Source organism: Cyprinodon variegatus, unplaced genomic scaffold (assembly GCF_000732505.1).
Source record: "Cyprinodon variegatus isolate N-32 unplaced genomic scaffold, C_variegatus-1.0 Scaffold253, whole genome shotgun sequence".
NCBI classification, from domain to species: Eukaryota; Metazoa; Chordata; class Actinopteri; order Cyprinodontiformes; family Cyprinodontidae; genus Cyprinodon; species Cyprinodon variegatus.
In genome coordinates this window covers 202,952-220,877 of record NW_015150706.1, presented here as the reverse complement: position 1 = coordinate 220,877, position 17,926 = coordinate 202,952, and the positions used below count along the sequence as shown (strand labels likewise).

Sequence of the window (17,926 nt, the reverse complement as noted above, 5' to 3'; positions counted from 1 at the left end):
GTTTATGGTTAAATGCAGAGGTATATTTATGATCTTGGGATATTAGGAATGGCTAGAAAACCTTTTTATTATTATTATTATTAATGCTACTTTTTTAATGACTTCTACATATTAAACAATGCGAAGCCTAATGATGTGCTCCCTAACCCTAAAGATATGAATGACACCACTGTTGACCATCTAGCACGTAATGCAGCGAGTCGCAACCAATCACAATTGAGAACCACTTGAGAGAAAGCTCTGCTATCCAATCGAAGGGCCTCAATAAGAACTTAGTCCCGCCTTTACTCCCATTTCAACCAATCATAAGCGAACAGTAATTATTTATTCATTAAATTGCAAAGGGGAGTGACGCAGTTATTGTAGATCTGAAGATACTCCATGCTTCTTTATATGTATGACGTGGAATAATATTTTTAATCAAATACTAAATCCATCGAAAAAAGAAAGAACTGGACGCTGCATGTCGGAGCTGAGCGCCCCTTGACTTTATTTGGATGCCATTCTCACTGGAGGTTGCGCTAGAGCCCGAGGACTGGATGTTATAAGTGGGAACGGAACATGCCGCAGCCAAAGTCACGAAAAATCGCCATCCTCGGGTACAGATCCGTGGGTAAGTTCCCGACAAGCGCGTCTCACTGTGGGGATGACTAAGAAACAATAACATAGGATGGGATTAGAGTAGATCTATGCGGCCCTTCCACTTAGTTTAAACCCATTACGCCTCCTATAATAGACTTAAATGACAGGATGGAGAGGATCCATCACGCAACATCTTCTAACGGGTGAATGAGCGCCACCAGGTGAGAAGGGGACTGCTGTTTATTTTCAGTAGGCCTCAAATGCAGGGATGAAGGCGGGTTATTTTTACTCTAACCGATGATATGGTTAGGTTTCCATCAGTGACTCTAACCCCGGAGCCATGTTAGTCAGAGGCAAACTCCGTGGAGGCCTGGCGCTCCCGTGGATGTGACGCATCACTGCCTTGGATAATCGCATCTCATCAGAAACAGAAGAAGCGCAGTTTGGAAGGATGCTGAGGATGGCAAGATGGCACACGATGATAGCAGCATGTCTGCACAATCCCAGCTGCTTTTTATGTGGTTGCATAATGTTTCAGTTCAACTCAATTTATTGGTATATCGCCCCATCCACAGCAAATCTCAATGCATATAAATATATATATACACACAAACTAATCAATCTAGAAATGATTTAATCTGTGCAGTTATATACTGGATTAAATTCCACTTTGCATGGATTGGTATCATTGACTTTGTAGCATTGGCGGTTCTATACCAAATGTACCAGGGGGCCAGGAGGGGGCCAGCGTGTTTTCATGGGGGCACAGAAAGGTGTGAAATAATAAACAGGGCAAGGGATACAAATACATTAAGAGAGCTGCATGAGGGGGAATTTCTATTCAATTAGGTTTAATTAAAATCCTATTTCTTATTAGGTCAATATACATTCATAATTTAGGAATTTACATATTTTTGTCATAATGTAAGTCAAAATTACCATTTTTAAAAAAATAAAATTTGAATTATAATTAAAGAAAAACTGATTCGGGTTGATTGTCTGATTTAATTGTCTAAGCATGTGTTGGCAGTAGAAAGAAAAATTAACTCACAAAGAACAACTGCTTTTTCACAATTAAAGAGAAGAGTTAATGGCCGCATTGGTGCCTTAGATGATTTAAACATTAAATAAGAGCAGAAATGATTGAATATAAACAATCATGTTGTGTCTATAACAGGCATATGGACGACAGAGCCTCGATTTCCATAATTTTGGGAGCTCAATGGTTGGCTAGAATTTAGACGTGAGACAAATCTTTTCCAACGATCTTATCTACCAACGGTCTGAAGATCAATGCTTTAAACTTTGATTTATATTTAAAAGCGGTTTTTATTAATTTAATAGGTACTTATTAATGCCTTTCAGAATGATAAGATTTAAATATTTAAAGTGTCTTGGGATCTTAAAACAACCGAAAGTGTCGGTTTTTAAAAAAAATCTGTGTTTGTCAAAATTGGAATGGGGAAGTCAGGGTTTTTAAAGATGGGGAAATGGAGATGGACCAGAAACCTGCAATCATTGCAGCTCTACTCCTGACAGTCCAGTTGTCCACGAGTCACCCTCCACAATTCAACTGACCCACTAAAGTTTATCCCTAAATATGCTGTTCACTGAGTTTCTTATCCAAGTACTATAATGTAAAGTTAAGTGGAAGGGAAAAAAAACCTATGTTTAAAAATGATGCTGAACAACAGAGATAAAAAGGACTGAAAGTGCTGGAATGTCGCTCAGTGATTCAAAGTCCCCTTTTTAGATAAAAGTTAAATTTGCATTTCATTTGGACATCTGACCTTGATTGAACCTTATTCAAAATCAAGATAACGACCCTCATTGTCCAATGTAAATTTTCCACAGTCTGTTATTTCAGGAGCCGTGTCATCCACTGGTGTTGGTCCAATGAGTTTTATCAAGTACAAAGTCAATACAGCTGCCTATCAGTACATTTCAGATAGACCTTAGACACTGGAAAGAGGCGGGTAGAGCCCAATTCCAAAGGCTCGACAACAGACACAGATAAGAACCAATCAGATAACTTCAGATGCGGTGCAAAATCGTCTTTAAATCGCTCTTTAAAGATATATAAAGCTTATTCTGGGTTTGATAAAAGTCATCATTTAAACATTGATTTGTTGCAGCTTAAATCTTGACTGTTATGGTGACAGAAAATTGCTGTTGCACTATGAGTAATTGTTGCACAAGTATTAACTCCTGCCTCCCACGCTGTGATTGGTCTGGACTGTTTGAGTCTCAGCTTCAACAGACTGACTGGTCAGGCTACTTCTGCTGATAAGCTTTATGGGGATACGCATTCATTTTCCCAGCACCTGCGAACACTTTCAAAGGTACCAACATCTGCTTCAGTGACCATGATGTCACTGCTATGGGTAGGCAAGGGTGTTACCCCCATAAAACCCAACAAGGTGAAGGCAGAACCTAGTACTTTGGCGCCGCCATGCCACGACTTCATGCAAGAGAAACCCCAGTTTTTCAATAGGCCAATTTTTTAGCAGGGAATTCCTCGGACACTTGATGTTTTTCCATTGAACGTAGGCCACAATCATCATATATATTCTTTGAGACATTTCATTATATTTTGATGGTAATCTACTTTATTCCAATGCACACGTATTTTCCTCAAGATTTAGATACTATTTTCTCATAAAACCTACATGGCCAAGGTCAGTAATTTTTTTCTTTTAAAATGTGTTTTTTGCAGGAAAGTCTTCCTTGACAATTCAGTTTGTGGAAGGCCAGTTTGTGGACTCCTATGACCCTACAATAGAAAACAGTAAGTGTGGATTTTATACGATACTGAATTACATTCTCAGGTTCAATTCCATCCTGCTTGTATTTCATGCAGTTAAGCAACCTAACTGTTAGTTTTGTCAGATCATTAATATTGTGTTTATTTTTTATACAATTTGATTTCCTTTATCTAAGTTAGAAAATGAATAGTTGGAATTCTAATTGGGAAATGCAGCAATTTCACACCAACCTTGATCTTAAAATCCAATATGGCTGCCGCATATCTAACATTATTTTATTTCTAGTGCTTTGTATCTCATTTAATCATTCAAATAAAATGTAAAACACACCTTCTGCTTGTGAACATGTTCCTATACTGTTTGAATACGGAACAATGATACAAAGGCACTGTCATGAGTCTGTTTAGGAAACTCTTGACACATTTCAACCAAATGAAATCATTTTTCTTTTTTTAAAGTTGATGAAATTACAAAGGTTTGCTTTCTTAAATTTTTAGCCTCATCAATGCATAATAAAGTACAATTATTCACAAAAATCTTTATAGCCATAGACTTTTTTTTATAGATTAGGAATGAAACAATTAATCGGATTAATCATGATTAATTGATTATTGAAATAATCGTCAACTAATTTAGTAATTAATTAATGGTTAACTAGAGCAAAGAGACTGTAAAACATGCCTTTAACTGACAGAGTGACCCACTTAGAACAGTAATTATACCAAAATTGTAAAATGATATATAAATATTTTGCATTTACGACCCAGAACTCTTCAAGTGGAAACATTTTAGTTTCACCTGGTTTAATTTTGTAAAAATTCTTCCTTAAGGAACCTTTGGCTGAAAATAATCAGCAGATGAATCTATTTTCAAAATAGTCGTTAGTCGCAGCCCTAGTTTTGATGCTTTCTTTTAATTTTACACGCTTTTATTTATTATTTTTACTAGTTTTTACTATTAAGAATCTAAATGTGAGGCTTGCATTTGTTTTCAGCCCCTTTTACTGCGAATCCATAAATAAATATTCTATTGCAACAGAATTCAGCTTGAGGCACCATAATTTAGCGTGAAGAAACCTGGATAATAACATACTTTTCTTCACCATCATCATCAAGGCTTACATGTAAGATTTTATTTATATTTCAGGGAATATTCAGTTCAGCTTTTGGATGATTATGTACGTTTGATTTGCTTAATGTTTGATGACATATAAATCACTGATGTTAAGTTTTCTAATAAGAATTAAATATAATTCTAAAGGAGCATTTACATATTGTTTTCTAAATCAAAACTGTGTAATAGTTACGTAAACGTTTTTGTACACTTCTAGATGATTGAAAACATGTCTCACTAAGGATTTTATACTTAGATAAACTTTACTGTCATTTTTCATACACGGATTATTATAGAAAACGAAATTTCAATGCATACAGTGTACAACATTAAAATGAACAAAACCATTTATAAAGTGCAGCAGTGATCAAGAATGTAAGCAGTGCAGGAGAAAAGGAAAAAACTGTTTAAAAGCTGTGGTGCAAAAGGCCTTGATATGGAAGGTTGAGTGCAGTGCAAAATAAATAAATATGGTGCAAAATGCAGTAGCACATTAAGTTGTGTTCTATTTAAAGGAATTATAAAAAAAAAAGAGAAAAAATCAGCCACGTTAGTAGTGCAAATATGTTTGTTTTATTTGGGTGGTCGTGAATAGCCTGGAATTTGACTTGAATATTCTCCAGGTCATGATAAATGTTGAAAAAGAAAAGTAGTAATGGAAAGCGGCTTTTTCTCTGATTTTACCCTTAACCTATTTTCCAAAGATGTCCTGTCTTCTGTCTTTGTCAACTTACTTCCTCTTCTTTGTAATTTTCAGTTTTGACATTTTTTAAATAAATGGACTGAGGACTGCAGAAAGTTGAGTCTAGGAAAATTAGAAATTATTCATAAAAAATGTGCAAGAAACTTTCTGTTTGTTCATTGCGTGTTTAATCATTATTGGTATTTTTGTTTTGTACATTTATTATTGGGATTTCCTCATCCTTATTTTCGTATAACTTTAAACACTTTTGCCATGTCAACAACACACCTTAAACCACAATTAAACAACTATTTGGGTTATTTAGGGATAGCTATAAAGCATTTCTCAAGTGTTTGGAATGGCCAGAATACACCGAATCCGATTTCCGATCGGACAAAAAATCGTGTCGGATAAAATATTTGCGTTTAACACCTATTAAAGTCAATGGGGATGAACACACCCGACACGGTTTTCCTTAAGATTTTGCATAGCTCTGACTACGATAGGCCCTATTTTAGTCGGTTTACGCAGCAATTCAGCTGCAATTTTATGGATCTGACAGGAAGAGAGACGCAGTTACAAAGTAAAACACTTTGACGCTTTGGGGGAAAATAGAAAATAAAATATGTACGAGGAAACAGTCAGTTTTGGAGTCGCACATTGGGTTCAAAGCAAGCGGGACAAACTCATGCAGGAACAATTAATGAAATAAGTATTAAGTGTTCTTATGCACATATTTAAGTGATTAGAATAGTTTTGTTGTCAGTTTATTGTTAATACAATAACAACTGAACAATCACTTGGTTGGGAGGGCCACAAGGGATGGGCCACCCCTAGCCCCCCTTCTAGCTCTGCCTCTAGTCACTCACTGCATTGGAAGAAAGTAATTTATGATTCTGTGCATTTTCCACTTCAACAAAACCTTGCAATGCCAGCTTGAAAATGATATGCCTCTGTTTCTAGTAGCCTAAGCTTCTCCGTCCACTGAGATTTCCCATGAAGACACTTCCTGGTGAAAGTCAAGTGGAGCAATTTCCTTCTCAGAGAGATAAAAAGAAAAAGATGCACCATCTTGGCTCTTCGTTTTATTTTAAAGCAGATTGATTATTCAAGAGGTGGTGCATTTACATCTGTAATCTTCCCATCATGTTGATGCACTTCAGAGAGGAAACTAAAGTTACTTTGCAAAAGACTTTCATCCTGCTTTATACATACACAAATAACCACATTTATACACAGTTTATAAAAAGACATATAACCTTAGACTCTGTTTGACAATAAATAGGATAAACATTTTCTATTTTAGGTAAGTTGGGATTAATGAAATTATTTCTAATTACCTACCCTCTCTACCTCCTGTAAAGGTTGCATTCCTTCAGCAGGACTTGGATCAAACATTTTGGGTTTCTTTCCACAAGCCTCTCAAAATAGTTTGCTGGAATTATGACCCATTCCTGCTGACGAGCTGCTGTAGCCGAGTCAAGTTTTTACATTTAAAAGCAAAAGCTATCACAGTTTAAGCCAACATGATAAGCTATTCACATAAAAACAAGTAGACTATTGTCGTGTTTGTACGGTAAACCATGGTTGACTTTAAGCTTTTCTGGTTTATGTAGGTTGTTATTAGAGTAGCTGTAAAGCTTTAGCAGTGTTACATCCTTCTGGGTTTTTTTTTTTTCTTTTGGATAAGTTTTTTTTTTTAACACAGACTGTTTCTGTCTGAACAAGACTGAGAATCACTTAAAGGCTTTCCTCTGCACTTTAACTGATGAGGAGCTGACTGCTCACAACACCACTTTGATGCAGTAACTGAGCTACAAGTGGAATACTGCAGCCTGTGCCCCCATTTTTGATTGCTTAGAATGTGTTTTATCAACGTTAAGGATATCCATTTATTGCATATCTTAGTGTTTGTCTGTATGTCTGATCAATATCCTTTCTTGGCATGAGACCAAAACCCACATAGGAGTAAAAACGGCTTTTAGTCCTTTGCTTTGTTGCATGCAAAGGCTGCTTTAATAAAACTAAAGAAAAATAAAAAGGATGATATGTTTAAAAAAGCAGGAGGAAGCAACAAAATCCTAAATATAATTGTATTCAGAAACAAACAGACATCAAATTATTATTTTATTTAATGTAAAGCATATAAGAACCCCTTGTTTTCCTTCTGCTGAAAATGCTATAAAACAGGATTCAATTGAAGTGCATTTAAAACGCAATCATGCAACTTATTTTTTTAAGTTCTGCCAATTAACTTCAGTGTACTTTATGGAATTTTAATGAAATATACCTAGGCAGTGTAAGAGGGGTTTATGGAAGGGCTCCAACGATTATTTTGCTAATCGATTAATCTTTCGATAATTTTTTTTGATTGATCGATTAATAATTAGATAGGAAAAGGATCCTTAAAGAAAAATTTTTAAAGAATCAAACCAACTGAAACTAAAACTTTTCCATTTCAGGAGTTCTGGGTAGACCATATTAACGACACTTTGAAGAAAAAATCTTAAATACAAAATATTTATGTTTTTATATTTTTATTTTGGTATAATTATTTCTCTAAGTGGGTTGCTCTGTCAGCTTAAAGCATTATTTAGAGTCTCTATACTCCAGTGAAGGATTAATCGATTACTAAATTAGTTGATGATTATTTCAATAATTGATTAGCCATGATTAATCCAATTAATTGTCTGAGTCCTAGTTCATGGTTTCGCTTTTCTCTCAAATAGGCTCTAACCTCATAAACCCTAATGAAGTAACTGTATTCATTCTGAGGCTGACTTACTCCCAGGCTGACTCTACGTATTAATCTACCTTTTATTGACGTTCAAACTTGTGACTGGATAAAGTTCTCTGTTAAAGACTCTGTATTTTAAGCAATCTCCCGGTTGTCTACACTCAATGTCTGCTCAACAGTCCCAATAATTACATATCAAAAAGTTTTTTTTTTGTTAAAAAAAAGATAAAGACTTCCTTTGCCTTATATGGCTGTATTTTAGACCACAGCAAAAATTAATCTGGATCTTTCAACATGATAATAGAATTAATGACTGGTAATTATTTTATGATACTTTTATGATTTTTAGTGTGATGTTATATGAAGATGGTGAATCACAAGATTCCCCCACCAGGGTGCAATGTTCCCACTACAATAATGCGTTGAAACATGACACCAGCTGAGTTCAGACAGAAGGAGGGAGATTGAGTGAGAAAGTGGAATGATCTGTTATTTCTGACTGGTTGGTGTCTGGACAGCACGGTTGCAAAAGTTAACATTGCTGGAAGGCAGTACTTTTGTTTGTGGGACAAACAAAACAGTTCATCAACACTGATAATCCGAGACTCCTGAGAGGTCTGGGTCAAAACTTTACCTGTAGGCTGTTTTCCTGTTTTTCCCTCATACTTTTGCTCACATATACCGCCCTGCGTTGGCTGTGTGCTCGGTTCCGTGTCTATAAATAATCCTTTGGATGCTTAACATGAAGCGGTGTCAGCATTATTAGTGAGATGCTGCAGGATATGCAGTACCTCCCCGCTGTGATGGATAACCAAACTCTTCTGGAGACAGATAATAGCAATGCACTGCTGAACTAATTTAATGTTATCAAACTGTACTATTTTAATGTGCAGACCTGCAGATCTAATGATTGTATTTACCATGCTGTGTTTTTTTTTTTTTTTTACAAGAAAAAATGCATTTAAATATGCAGTTTCTAAATAAAGTGGCTTGTAATTGCAGCATTTACCAAAATGATCACGATAAATGGACAGGAGTACCACCTTCAGCTTGTTGACACAGCAGGGCAGGTAGGACTCTGTACCTTTATATTATTAGTCCGTTGTTGATTTTTCCATTGTTATACAATATTTTTTTTTGTAATAATTTCTCTACTTGGTAAATCTTTTCCAGGATGAATACTCCATCTTTCCACAGACGTACTCCATAGATATCAACGGTTACATTCTGGTCTATTCTGTTACATCTAATAAAAGGTAACTATTCACCATGGCATCTTATTTGTAATCAAAGTCTTCTTTGGAGTTTTGATGGCAGGTTTCTCTTCGCTGCTGTCGTTTTTTCCCCCCTTGCAGCTTTGAAGTTGTTCAAGTTATCCATGAAAAGCTATTGGATATGGTGGGGAAGGTCCAGTGAGTACTTCTTTGATCCTTTGATTTGCGGCTCTTTTCTCCTGAGACATTTTTAGATCTCTCTTACACAAATGTTCCTGTGGTTTTATAACTTTTCTCCTTATGCAGAGTTCCAATTATGCTTGTTGGGAACAAGAATGACCTGCATATGGAGCGGTATGTCCCATCATAACATTGTTAAGGCTGATGCAGACAACTTCATTTTAGATTTGCTCTTTCTATAAATATATTCCTCATATTTTAGTGTTCCAGATCATCAAAAAAATTCTGATATCAAACAAAGATACCCGAGTGAGTGAGAAAAGCTGACCTGCTCTTCTTGGCAAAACTGTTTGAAGTTTAACGTGAAGCCAAATCACTTCAATTGGACTGACCATTTGACTTTACCGAAGTCAGTTTCAAAATTTTGATTTGGCTTTGTTTTTTTTAGCCGTTCAGAGGTTCACTTCATGGTGTACTTCAGAGTGGTTTCCTGCTATAAAATCCATGTGAAATTGAGCTTTAGGTCAAAAACTCCCACCCAAGATATGCTTCTCTTCTGCCAGAAAGTTGTATTCCTGGCTCCAACAAATATGGAAATCATCTGGGTTTATAGCACCTCCATATGCGTCATCTGCATATTTTTTCACAACTTAATCTAGCTTTCTACCGTGAAAATGAACTGCACGACAAAAGCCCCTCAATAAAGGCACTGTTAAATACAAAGTCACTAAATAAAAAAAAGTTTGCTACTCAACAAATGTTAACTGACAATTAACTGGAGTTCCTCTGTCTCACTGAAACCTGGCACAAACCCATTGACTACCTTACCCTAAATCTGACCATACCAACAGGATTCTTTCTTTTTTTTTGATAAATCTCAGTTGTATATATTCTTTTGAACATCTTGCCTTCAGATTACCCAGCTTCTGTAATCTACCATCCCTATAAACCACGTCCCTCTTTAATCTCAGATTTCAAAGATTTTGTCACACAATTATCCTCCATTTCTCCATCTGCTTTGCTTGATCTTGTCTTTAACATCCATAGACTCTCCCACAACCAAACGAACATTTGATTTCTTGGAAAAGTTAAACAGTCTCAAGCTCAAAGAGCAGATCACTTCACCTACCCATACACATGGATGCATATTTGATCTGGTTTCAACAACTCCCTCGGTCGCCATTAATAACCTGTCACTTACTGATCTCACCATTTCTGACCATATGGCAGTTACCTTGAACATTACTATTTCTACTCCCTCCGCCAAGAGCACAATTATCTAGCAGAACCTAAAATCACTCTTTCCTTACTCTCTATCTTACTCTTTATCCACTGTAATCGCTAGCTCCTCTTTTCCCTCGGATCCCACTATCACTAATTTGGACATTTTTTTACAACCACATTCTCTGATCCTGTCTTAATCAGTTAACCCCTCTTACCATAGCTACAGTCTCTGCCTCCAGTTCAGCTCTATGGTACACATTTGAACTCCATGAACTCAAAAAGAACGGCAGAAAATGTGAGCGTCTCTATAAAGAAACAGCTTCTCACTGTCCATGCCCAATCTTACAAAGGTTCTGTCAACACTTTCAATTCAACACTCAAATCTGCCCACTCCAAATTCTATTTGGACTTTATCCTTTCTAATCCCTAAACCCCGCTCTTCTATACTCTACATTTACAAAACTCACAGAAACCACAAGATAACATTACTTCCATATTCACACTAGAAAAGTGCAATAACTTTCTTCCTTCACAGCTCGCTGACATCCACCTCCTCATTTCCACTGGTACTTCCAGTTTCCCTACTTACATCCCTCTACTTCACTTCTTTCTCTCCCCTGTCTCTCAGACACCGCTAAACATGAAAACCTCATCCTGTTATCTTAACCCCATTTCGTCTCCCTTCCTTAAAACCTGTATTCCCATCTTTGTCCCTCTAATAACTCCTATCATAAACACTTCCCTTATCACCAGCTTTGTCCCATCCCCACTGAACTTCCTTTGCACCCCTTAAAAGAAAAAGGCCTTAATCCTGGTCACCTTAAGAACTTTAGACCTATCTAAACTCTTCCATTTCTCTTAAAAATCCTGGAATTCTCATCCCTCTCCTAACTCAACAAATATCTTCACACCTCCCAGCTGTTCCAAATGTTTGAATGTGGATTTCAAACCCACCAGACTCTGCTCAAAGTCACCAATCACTTCCTTCTTGTCCAAGGTGTCAACGTGTCTAATTGCATCTCAAACATTAAAACCCGGTCACAATGTTTCACCCTCATTCTTTTTTTCCTTTGGTGTTTAGTAAAGCATTTTTGAGATTCCATAAAAGTGCTATACAAGGTGTGTTTTGTCTTAATGTTGTCAGACGAGTTCTTTTTAAGCTTAGTTTTTTTTTTTGACTCCACTAGATTTGTTAAACAACTCTGATGCTTTAGGTAAAACTGAAATCATCTTTTCAAAACATAGCTTATTATTACCCAGATTATTTTTCTATCATATCAGCATTTGGTTGGTGATGTGAAACCTTAATTAAGGAAAACTAGAAAGACTGAAATTATTATTATTTTTTTTTTTAACAATTAACTATTTCTTTTTCTGTAACTGTGACATAAAAAATAGGAATGTGCTAAAGTTTTCCCAAATGAGCACTGACAAAGATTTTCCATTATGTTTTACCACATTTTCAGAGGGACATACTTTACAGAGTGCGATTAATATAACTTATGCATTGCTGTAGATGTCTGAGCTGCTGCTTACAGATTTTTTAATGTTTGTTTTTATATTTAATCTGTTTTTGTTGTAAAATCAGCGTGATCAGTTGTGAAGAGGGGAAAGCATTAGCCGAATCCTGGAACGCAGCCTTTATGGAGTCCTCTGCCAAGGAGAACCAGGTAAACAGATTATATATCTATTTGTTGATAGAGTCCATCTGCTTTTGGTTGAATTACTTTACATGTTTTATAAGTTGTTTATATTTTGTGTATATGTGTGCAAATTGTTCAGATATCCCCTCATTCCCATTATTATCAGGTCTGGTTGAACAGCTAATTTCAAACTATTTCACAAAATCTGATTTTTAACTGTAAAATATCATGTACCATTTTTTTTTTTTTTGCATAAAGATACATTCTTTTTATTTATATTTTGTATTTCTGTTATGTAAAATTAACAAATTTGATTTTGGCACTCCTTCAAAAATACAAATGAAAAGGTAAACAAGTCTTGCCAAATACAGTTTAGTTTATAAGTGTATTTATAAAAAAGGTGCTAAATACAAAATGCACTTTTCAAGACGTAATTTTTATCGGCAATTATTGAGGGCAAAAAGCTAACCAAGGGAACATGATTCCCTCTTCTTAAACCATCATTAACCACATCCTATTACTGCATTATTGGTTGTCAACATCCAGGAACGGATACTGGATAACCTGTGACGTCAAGACATAGCTTACATGAAACATGTCAGACAATGTGAACACATCATGCTCCAGTCTGAAGAATTTGATAAGAGGATGAGAGTAGGTGACATATATGGACTATGGACATTTTGATGAGAGACTCATTTGTTAGAGCGGGAGGAAAGCTTGCACGGCACTTGAGAAGGAGAGAATCATACCTATAGTTCAACATGGTAATAACAGGGTAGTGGTCTCTGGCTACTTTTCTTCTTCAGTATGGATGACTTACCTTAATAGACAGAATTCTATGTTTTTAGGTCGGATAAAATCCAAATGACAATCTTTAAAAGGATTGGCTTGCAATTTGTAACTCTAAGGCCCAGCAGACCAACTATCTCATCTGATTGGTTCAGAGTTGAAGTCCAATTAAGACACTGAGGCATATGATCAAACAGGTCATTCATCGTAGAAAATCCTCGATTTAACTCAATATAAAAATACTCTGTAAAGAGGGGTGAGTTGTTGAAGAATGAGCTGTAGAGCTGTTCTTATTAGAATAATTTGTTTGAGTTAATAAATAAAAGAGAAGAAAGATGGCAGGTAAACTTAAAGCAGCACCCTGATTCAATCAAACAGAAAAATCTTTGATGATCATAAACATCACCCTGCAATGATTTATACATTATTATGACTGATTAGTACTTTGCATCTTGTTGCATTAGAAGCATAATTATCCACCTGACCTCACTTTTTGCTAAATCTCCTGCCTATGATAGGAGAAGGGCTGCTCCTGATAGTTGAGCTACTATAGGCACCTGTCTGCTGTGTTCATATTTTGAGATGCAAGCCGTATAGTTAGGGTTTGTACCAACACATAGAACCAACTCAGGCGATGTTGGACCACACCGCCACCTCCTTTCCATCATTCCCTGCTGTGTGATTGAAACACTACAAATACTTTTTGTTATGTAATGTTTCTGCTCTGCACCTGATTTCTTGATGAAAAGCCTTCTTTCCATTAGTCGTGGCGCTTCTAGTCGTTCGTCAGCTGTTTCAGAGTGACGACCCCACTGAAATGTGACTGGCTTACTGTGAATTAAGCGATCGCCACCGTCTGATTTATATTCCACTTCATCGAGCTCAGAGGCACTTTACGCCACTCCGCCTACATGAACTAAAACAGCAGGTGTGCTTGAAGACGCCTACACAGTCTGTGTTCCGAGGCCCTACAGCCTCGCACTTGTCATGTCTGCATTGTGTTTCCTGCCTTCGAGTGGACAAAAAGTCACTCATGTTCAACTGTACAAAGCCGTATCCTACGCAAAACATCTCATACTATGTACTGTTTTCTCTGTCTCTAAAGAAATAACAGCCTCTATCAAGACAAAAGTACAACTAAAGAGCAACAAAGGAATGAATCAGAAGTTGCCCCTAGGATTAAAAAAAATGTTTGCGCAGAATATATTATCCATAATGTTTGAAAAACCTGTAAAACTATAACACAAATAATAGAGATATAAACATATGTTACAAAAGGTAATGGAGACAACGCTACTCATCAGGTTGCAGCAGAAAAATAAAACACTCAACAGAACAGCATATTGATTTTAAAAGAAAGTAACATTTGAAAAGTAAAAAAATACTTTAGAGAAGCAATATTTAAAAAAAATATGTTGGAAAAACTGCAAAAAAACAATATATCTTGGAAAACATATTTCCTTTTAGACTAGAGTTTTGGAAGTGGAAGTTGTACTCTATAAAACTGTTTGGATTTTTATTGGGTTAGTCATTGCCACACTCACTCATTGCCATTTGTATCGCAGCCAAATTCAATTTAAGCTTAAAACAAATAACTCTCTCCTAATATATTTATTCTACTAGAATAAAAAATGAAGACTGCCTAATAATCCGAAAGGTTGCATCATAAAAACACCATGAACCATGATAATATTGCTATTGATTATATGAAATACAACATCTGTAAACAGACATCTTTTGGCTAATATATTCCAAGTATCATCAGTTTACTTTTGCCAATAAAATATGTAGACTGTGGTTTGAGTATCATTGCACTGGATACCTATACCTGATACTGACAGCAGTGACCAAGACATTAAAGGTGACAAAGGAAGAACTTAAGAACAGTTATTAATGATGTTTTTGATCAGAGTTGGCACAATGCCATGTTTAAGGCTGCATTCACTGAAGAAGTGTTTTACTTCATTTATATATATATATATTATCATATCTGTCTTTTGTTTCAATGGAACAAAAGATCAAATGCTGTAGAAAAGCAGTTATTTCACATTGTCTGCTTCTTATAAGAATGCCCAGTTTGATCCATAGCTATGACAGGATTTTGGTGATGTCAGAAAAATGTAGCATCAGCACATCAGCAATCACACACCACGTAATGTTTATTTGTTTTCTAATTAAAGATCCACAATTCAGTTTTTTCCCATCCAATCTGAAGACTTTGGCATGTAGTGTATTGACCAGAATCTGATACTGATCTGAATCAACTGTTGAATAAATGAACCATATAGGCTGTGTCTGAATGTCCGTGCTATTTATGATATAGGGCACTATATCGTGGTTAGGCCATTTTAATGGAGTGTCTGAACGTCTGGTGGATGAAAAAGTAGTGGACTCAAAATTTCCTACAATGCACCTTGAAAAGTATTGATTATCAATGGTCACTAGACAAGCAGATATATCCCAGAATGCTTTGTGAGGAGAGCTCTCCTCCTAAAGCAGGCATCCCCAAACTTGGTCCTCAAGGGCTGCTGTCCTGCAGGTTTTAGAGGTTTCCATGCTTTAGCACAGCTGATTGTAATGATTGCAGTAGAGCAAAAGCCTGTTAATCAGCTTTCAATTAAAATCAGCTGTTGTTGAGCAAGGAAACCTCTAAAACTTGCAGGACAGCGGCACTTGAGGACCAAGTTTGGGGATGCCTGTCCTAAAGCATTATGGGATTGATTGTCACAGCGGGCCGCTGTCTCCGTACCCGACAGCGGTGACAAATAACAATGATGCGGGGAGGCGGAGTTACTTAACCAAAGTGTAGCGAAAGGTAGTGATCATCCATTCGAACACTGCAAAAAGTTGTGGTTGTCTGCCTGAACGGTCAGTTAACTCAGTTCACTATAAAGTCCACTATATAGTCAAAGCTCAATGTAGTGATTGAGGGATTTATGGTTTAGGGCGGACGTTCAGACACAGCCATATTTTCCCATGTGAGTGAGGGCTTTAGCCTTGACATAAACATTTTCAAAAACAGGTAATAAGTTAACGCTGTAATAAATAAATTTTATATTATTTATTAACAAAAAAGCACCAAAAAGAAAGAAATTAAGCTTCCATAAAAGTGAACTGGATCGTATCTCCAATATCAAATCCAGCTAATTATTGAGCAGTGGAACAATATCCGATCCAGGAATTTGATCATTGCATATCTTGCTCTAATGCAACATTATCAACAGAACTTTGACTCAATTATCACAGCAATAACTGATTGATAATTTCAGATTTATTTTCTTATTTTTGCTAGAGCTTTTAGCATGGAAGGACAAACACTGAGATGAACTTCGGTAGTTTCAAACTTTATGTAGAAGTTCCAGGAGGGAGGAGCAGAATGAACAAACACCTTTCCCAATGCATTGTGAGAAAGGGACACACAGAAGGAGTGAATTATGGGAGTGAAAAGAATGAGTCGATATTTGTCAGTGCAATTGTAGTGCAGATATAGGCAGACAGAACCATCAGTTAACCAATGGGAATTCATTCAGCAGCCAAACCAGACCATCCAACTAGTGATTATACAAATCACTATGGTGTGTTGATAATTTGCAGTTTATAATGAACCACAAAGAAGAGAGGTAAACAGAGTCAAGGGTCCTCTACTTACTGCTGTAGGCTTTGCTAAAGTTTTAAAGCGTGATACATTCAGCATTTGAAACTGTTTTGTGTATATGCTTGGTCTCATTCGCTCCCTCAGACAGCAGTGGAGGTTTTCCGGAGGATGATCTTGGAGGCGGAGAAGATGGATGGAGTGCAGCCTGTAAAGAACCCCTGCTCCATGATGTAGAGCCGCCCAATCAACACACAGGACACTGCACTGGGAAATCCCGTTACTTGAAGGCTAGCTGCCAGTTCCCCTCCACCTCAGCTGAGTCCACGCCCCTTCCTCAACCAGGGTCCTAAATACCTAAAAGTGTCTATTTATGGCTCTGACTCCACCATCATCATTAGTATTCCCAGTTCGACCCATCATCCTTCTTTTCCTTTGTGTGTGTAATGAAAAAAGATGAATGGGTTATTTTCTGGTCTTGAATAATGCTCTGCCCACTTTTTCATCTTTGTGCTCAGCACTGATGCAAAACCTGAAACGGCTGGTATGGATGTATCAGAACAAATATTTGTAGTTAGGAACAGAATTAGTAGGCTTGATGCATCCTAGCTTTTCCCTTTGAAGCTTCCATATAAGGCTATAGCCCTGTTTAAATGACCCGAGATAAAAGATTTCCCATGTCTGCCATGCATATGAAAATAGATGAACAAATCTTTATTCTGATATACTACCAGCTGTGTGGGCCCTCCAATATACACCTGTTTTCTACTGCATCAGTCGCAGTACTCATGTCTCTCTCCCTTGGTTAGTTTCCCTTAAATTACTGTCTGCCAAAAGAAAAAAAGAAAAATCTGCATTCATTTTCTAATGTTGAAAATGTTGTACAAATGTTTTTGATTGTAACCATTAAAGGAAAAAGTGATTATGTAAGTAGGATGGTCTGTGGATTTTTCTTAAGGATCTTATGAATTTAGATTTGTTGGAATCTTTCAATGTTATTTTTTTTTTTGCAGCATCAAAATCTGTTCAATTTATGCTTTTATGCTTTGTTGGTCAAAATGGTCAACAATACTGGAAGTAAGCCAGATATAAAAGATACCACAGAAAAAAAATATTTTAGTATAAATCAGTAAAGTTTCTTTCAGGTCTAAGTAAGTCCTGCATTGTCCTCTTTTTAGTTAAGTGTCTTTAAGTACCTATATGTACTTGGTTAGGTTTGTTGATCATACAAATTCAAAATTCCTGTCAGAAGTAAGCATAAATCATCAATGATTATTTGCACTTCGCATTCTGGTAGGGGATGTAAAAAGTTCTAGACCACATAAATATGAAGTCCCTCTAGACTACACAGTCTAAATTGTATAAATATATATGCTCAATTATGTACATACAGCTTTATTAA

At 36.4% G+C, this 17,926-nt stretch overlaps 1 protein-coding gene across 1 annotated transcript; it reads left to right on the top strand.

Annotated features, from left to right (window-relative positions):
* Positions 1-348: 348 nt before the first annotated feature.
* Positions 349-17,608, top strand: rheb (Ras homolog enriched in brain). Its single transcript, XM_015382199.1, has 8 exons — positions 349-613; positions 3,299-3,370; positions 8,882-8,949; positions 9,053-9,135; positions 9,235-9,291; positions 9,400-9,447; positions 12,086-12,167; positions 16,672-17,608. Exons 1-8 carry the CDS (start codon positions 562-564, stop codon positions 16,759-16,761), a joined length of 552 nt encoding a protein of 183 aa, XP_015237685.1. The 5' UTR covers positions 349-561; the 3' UTR covers positions 16,762-17,608.
* Positions 17,609-17,926: the final 318 nt, after the last annotated feature.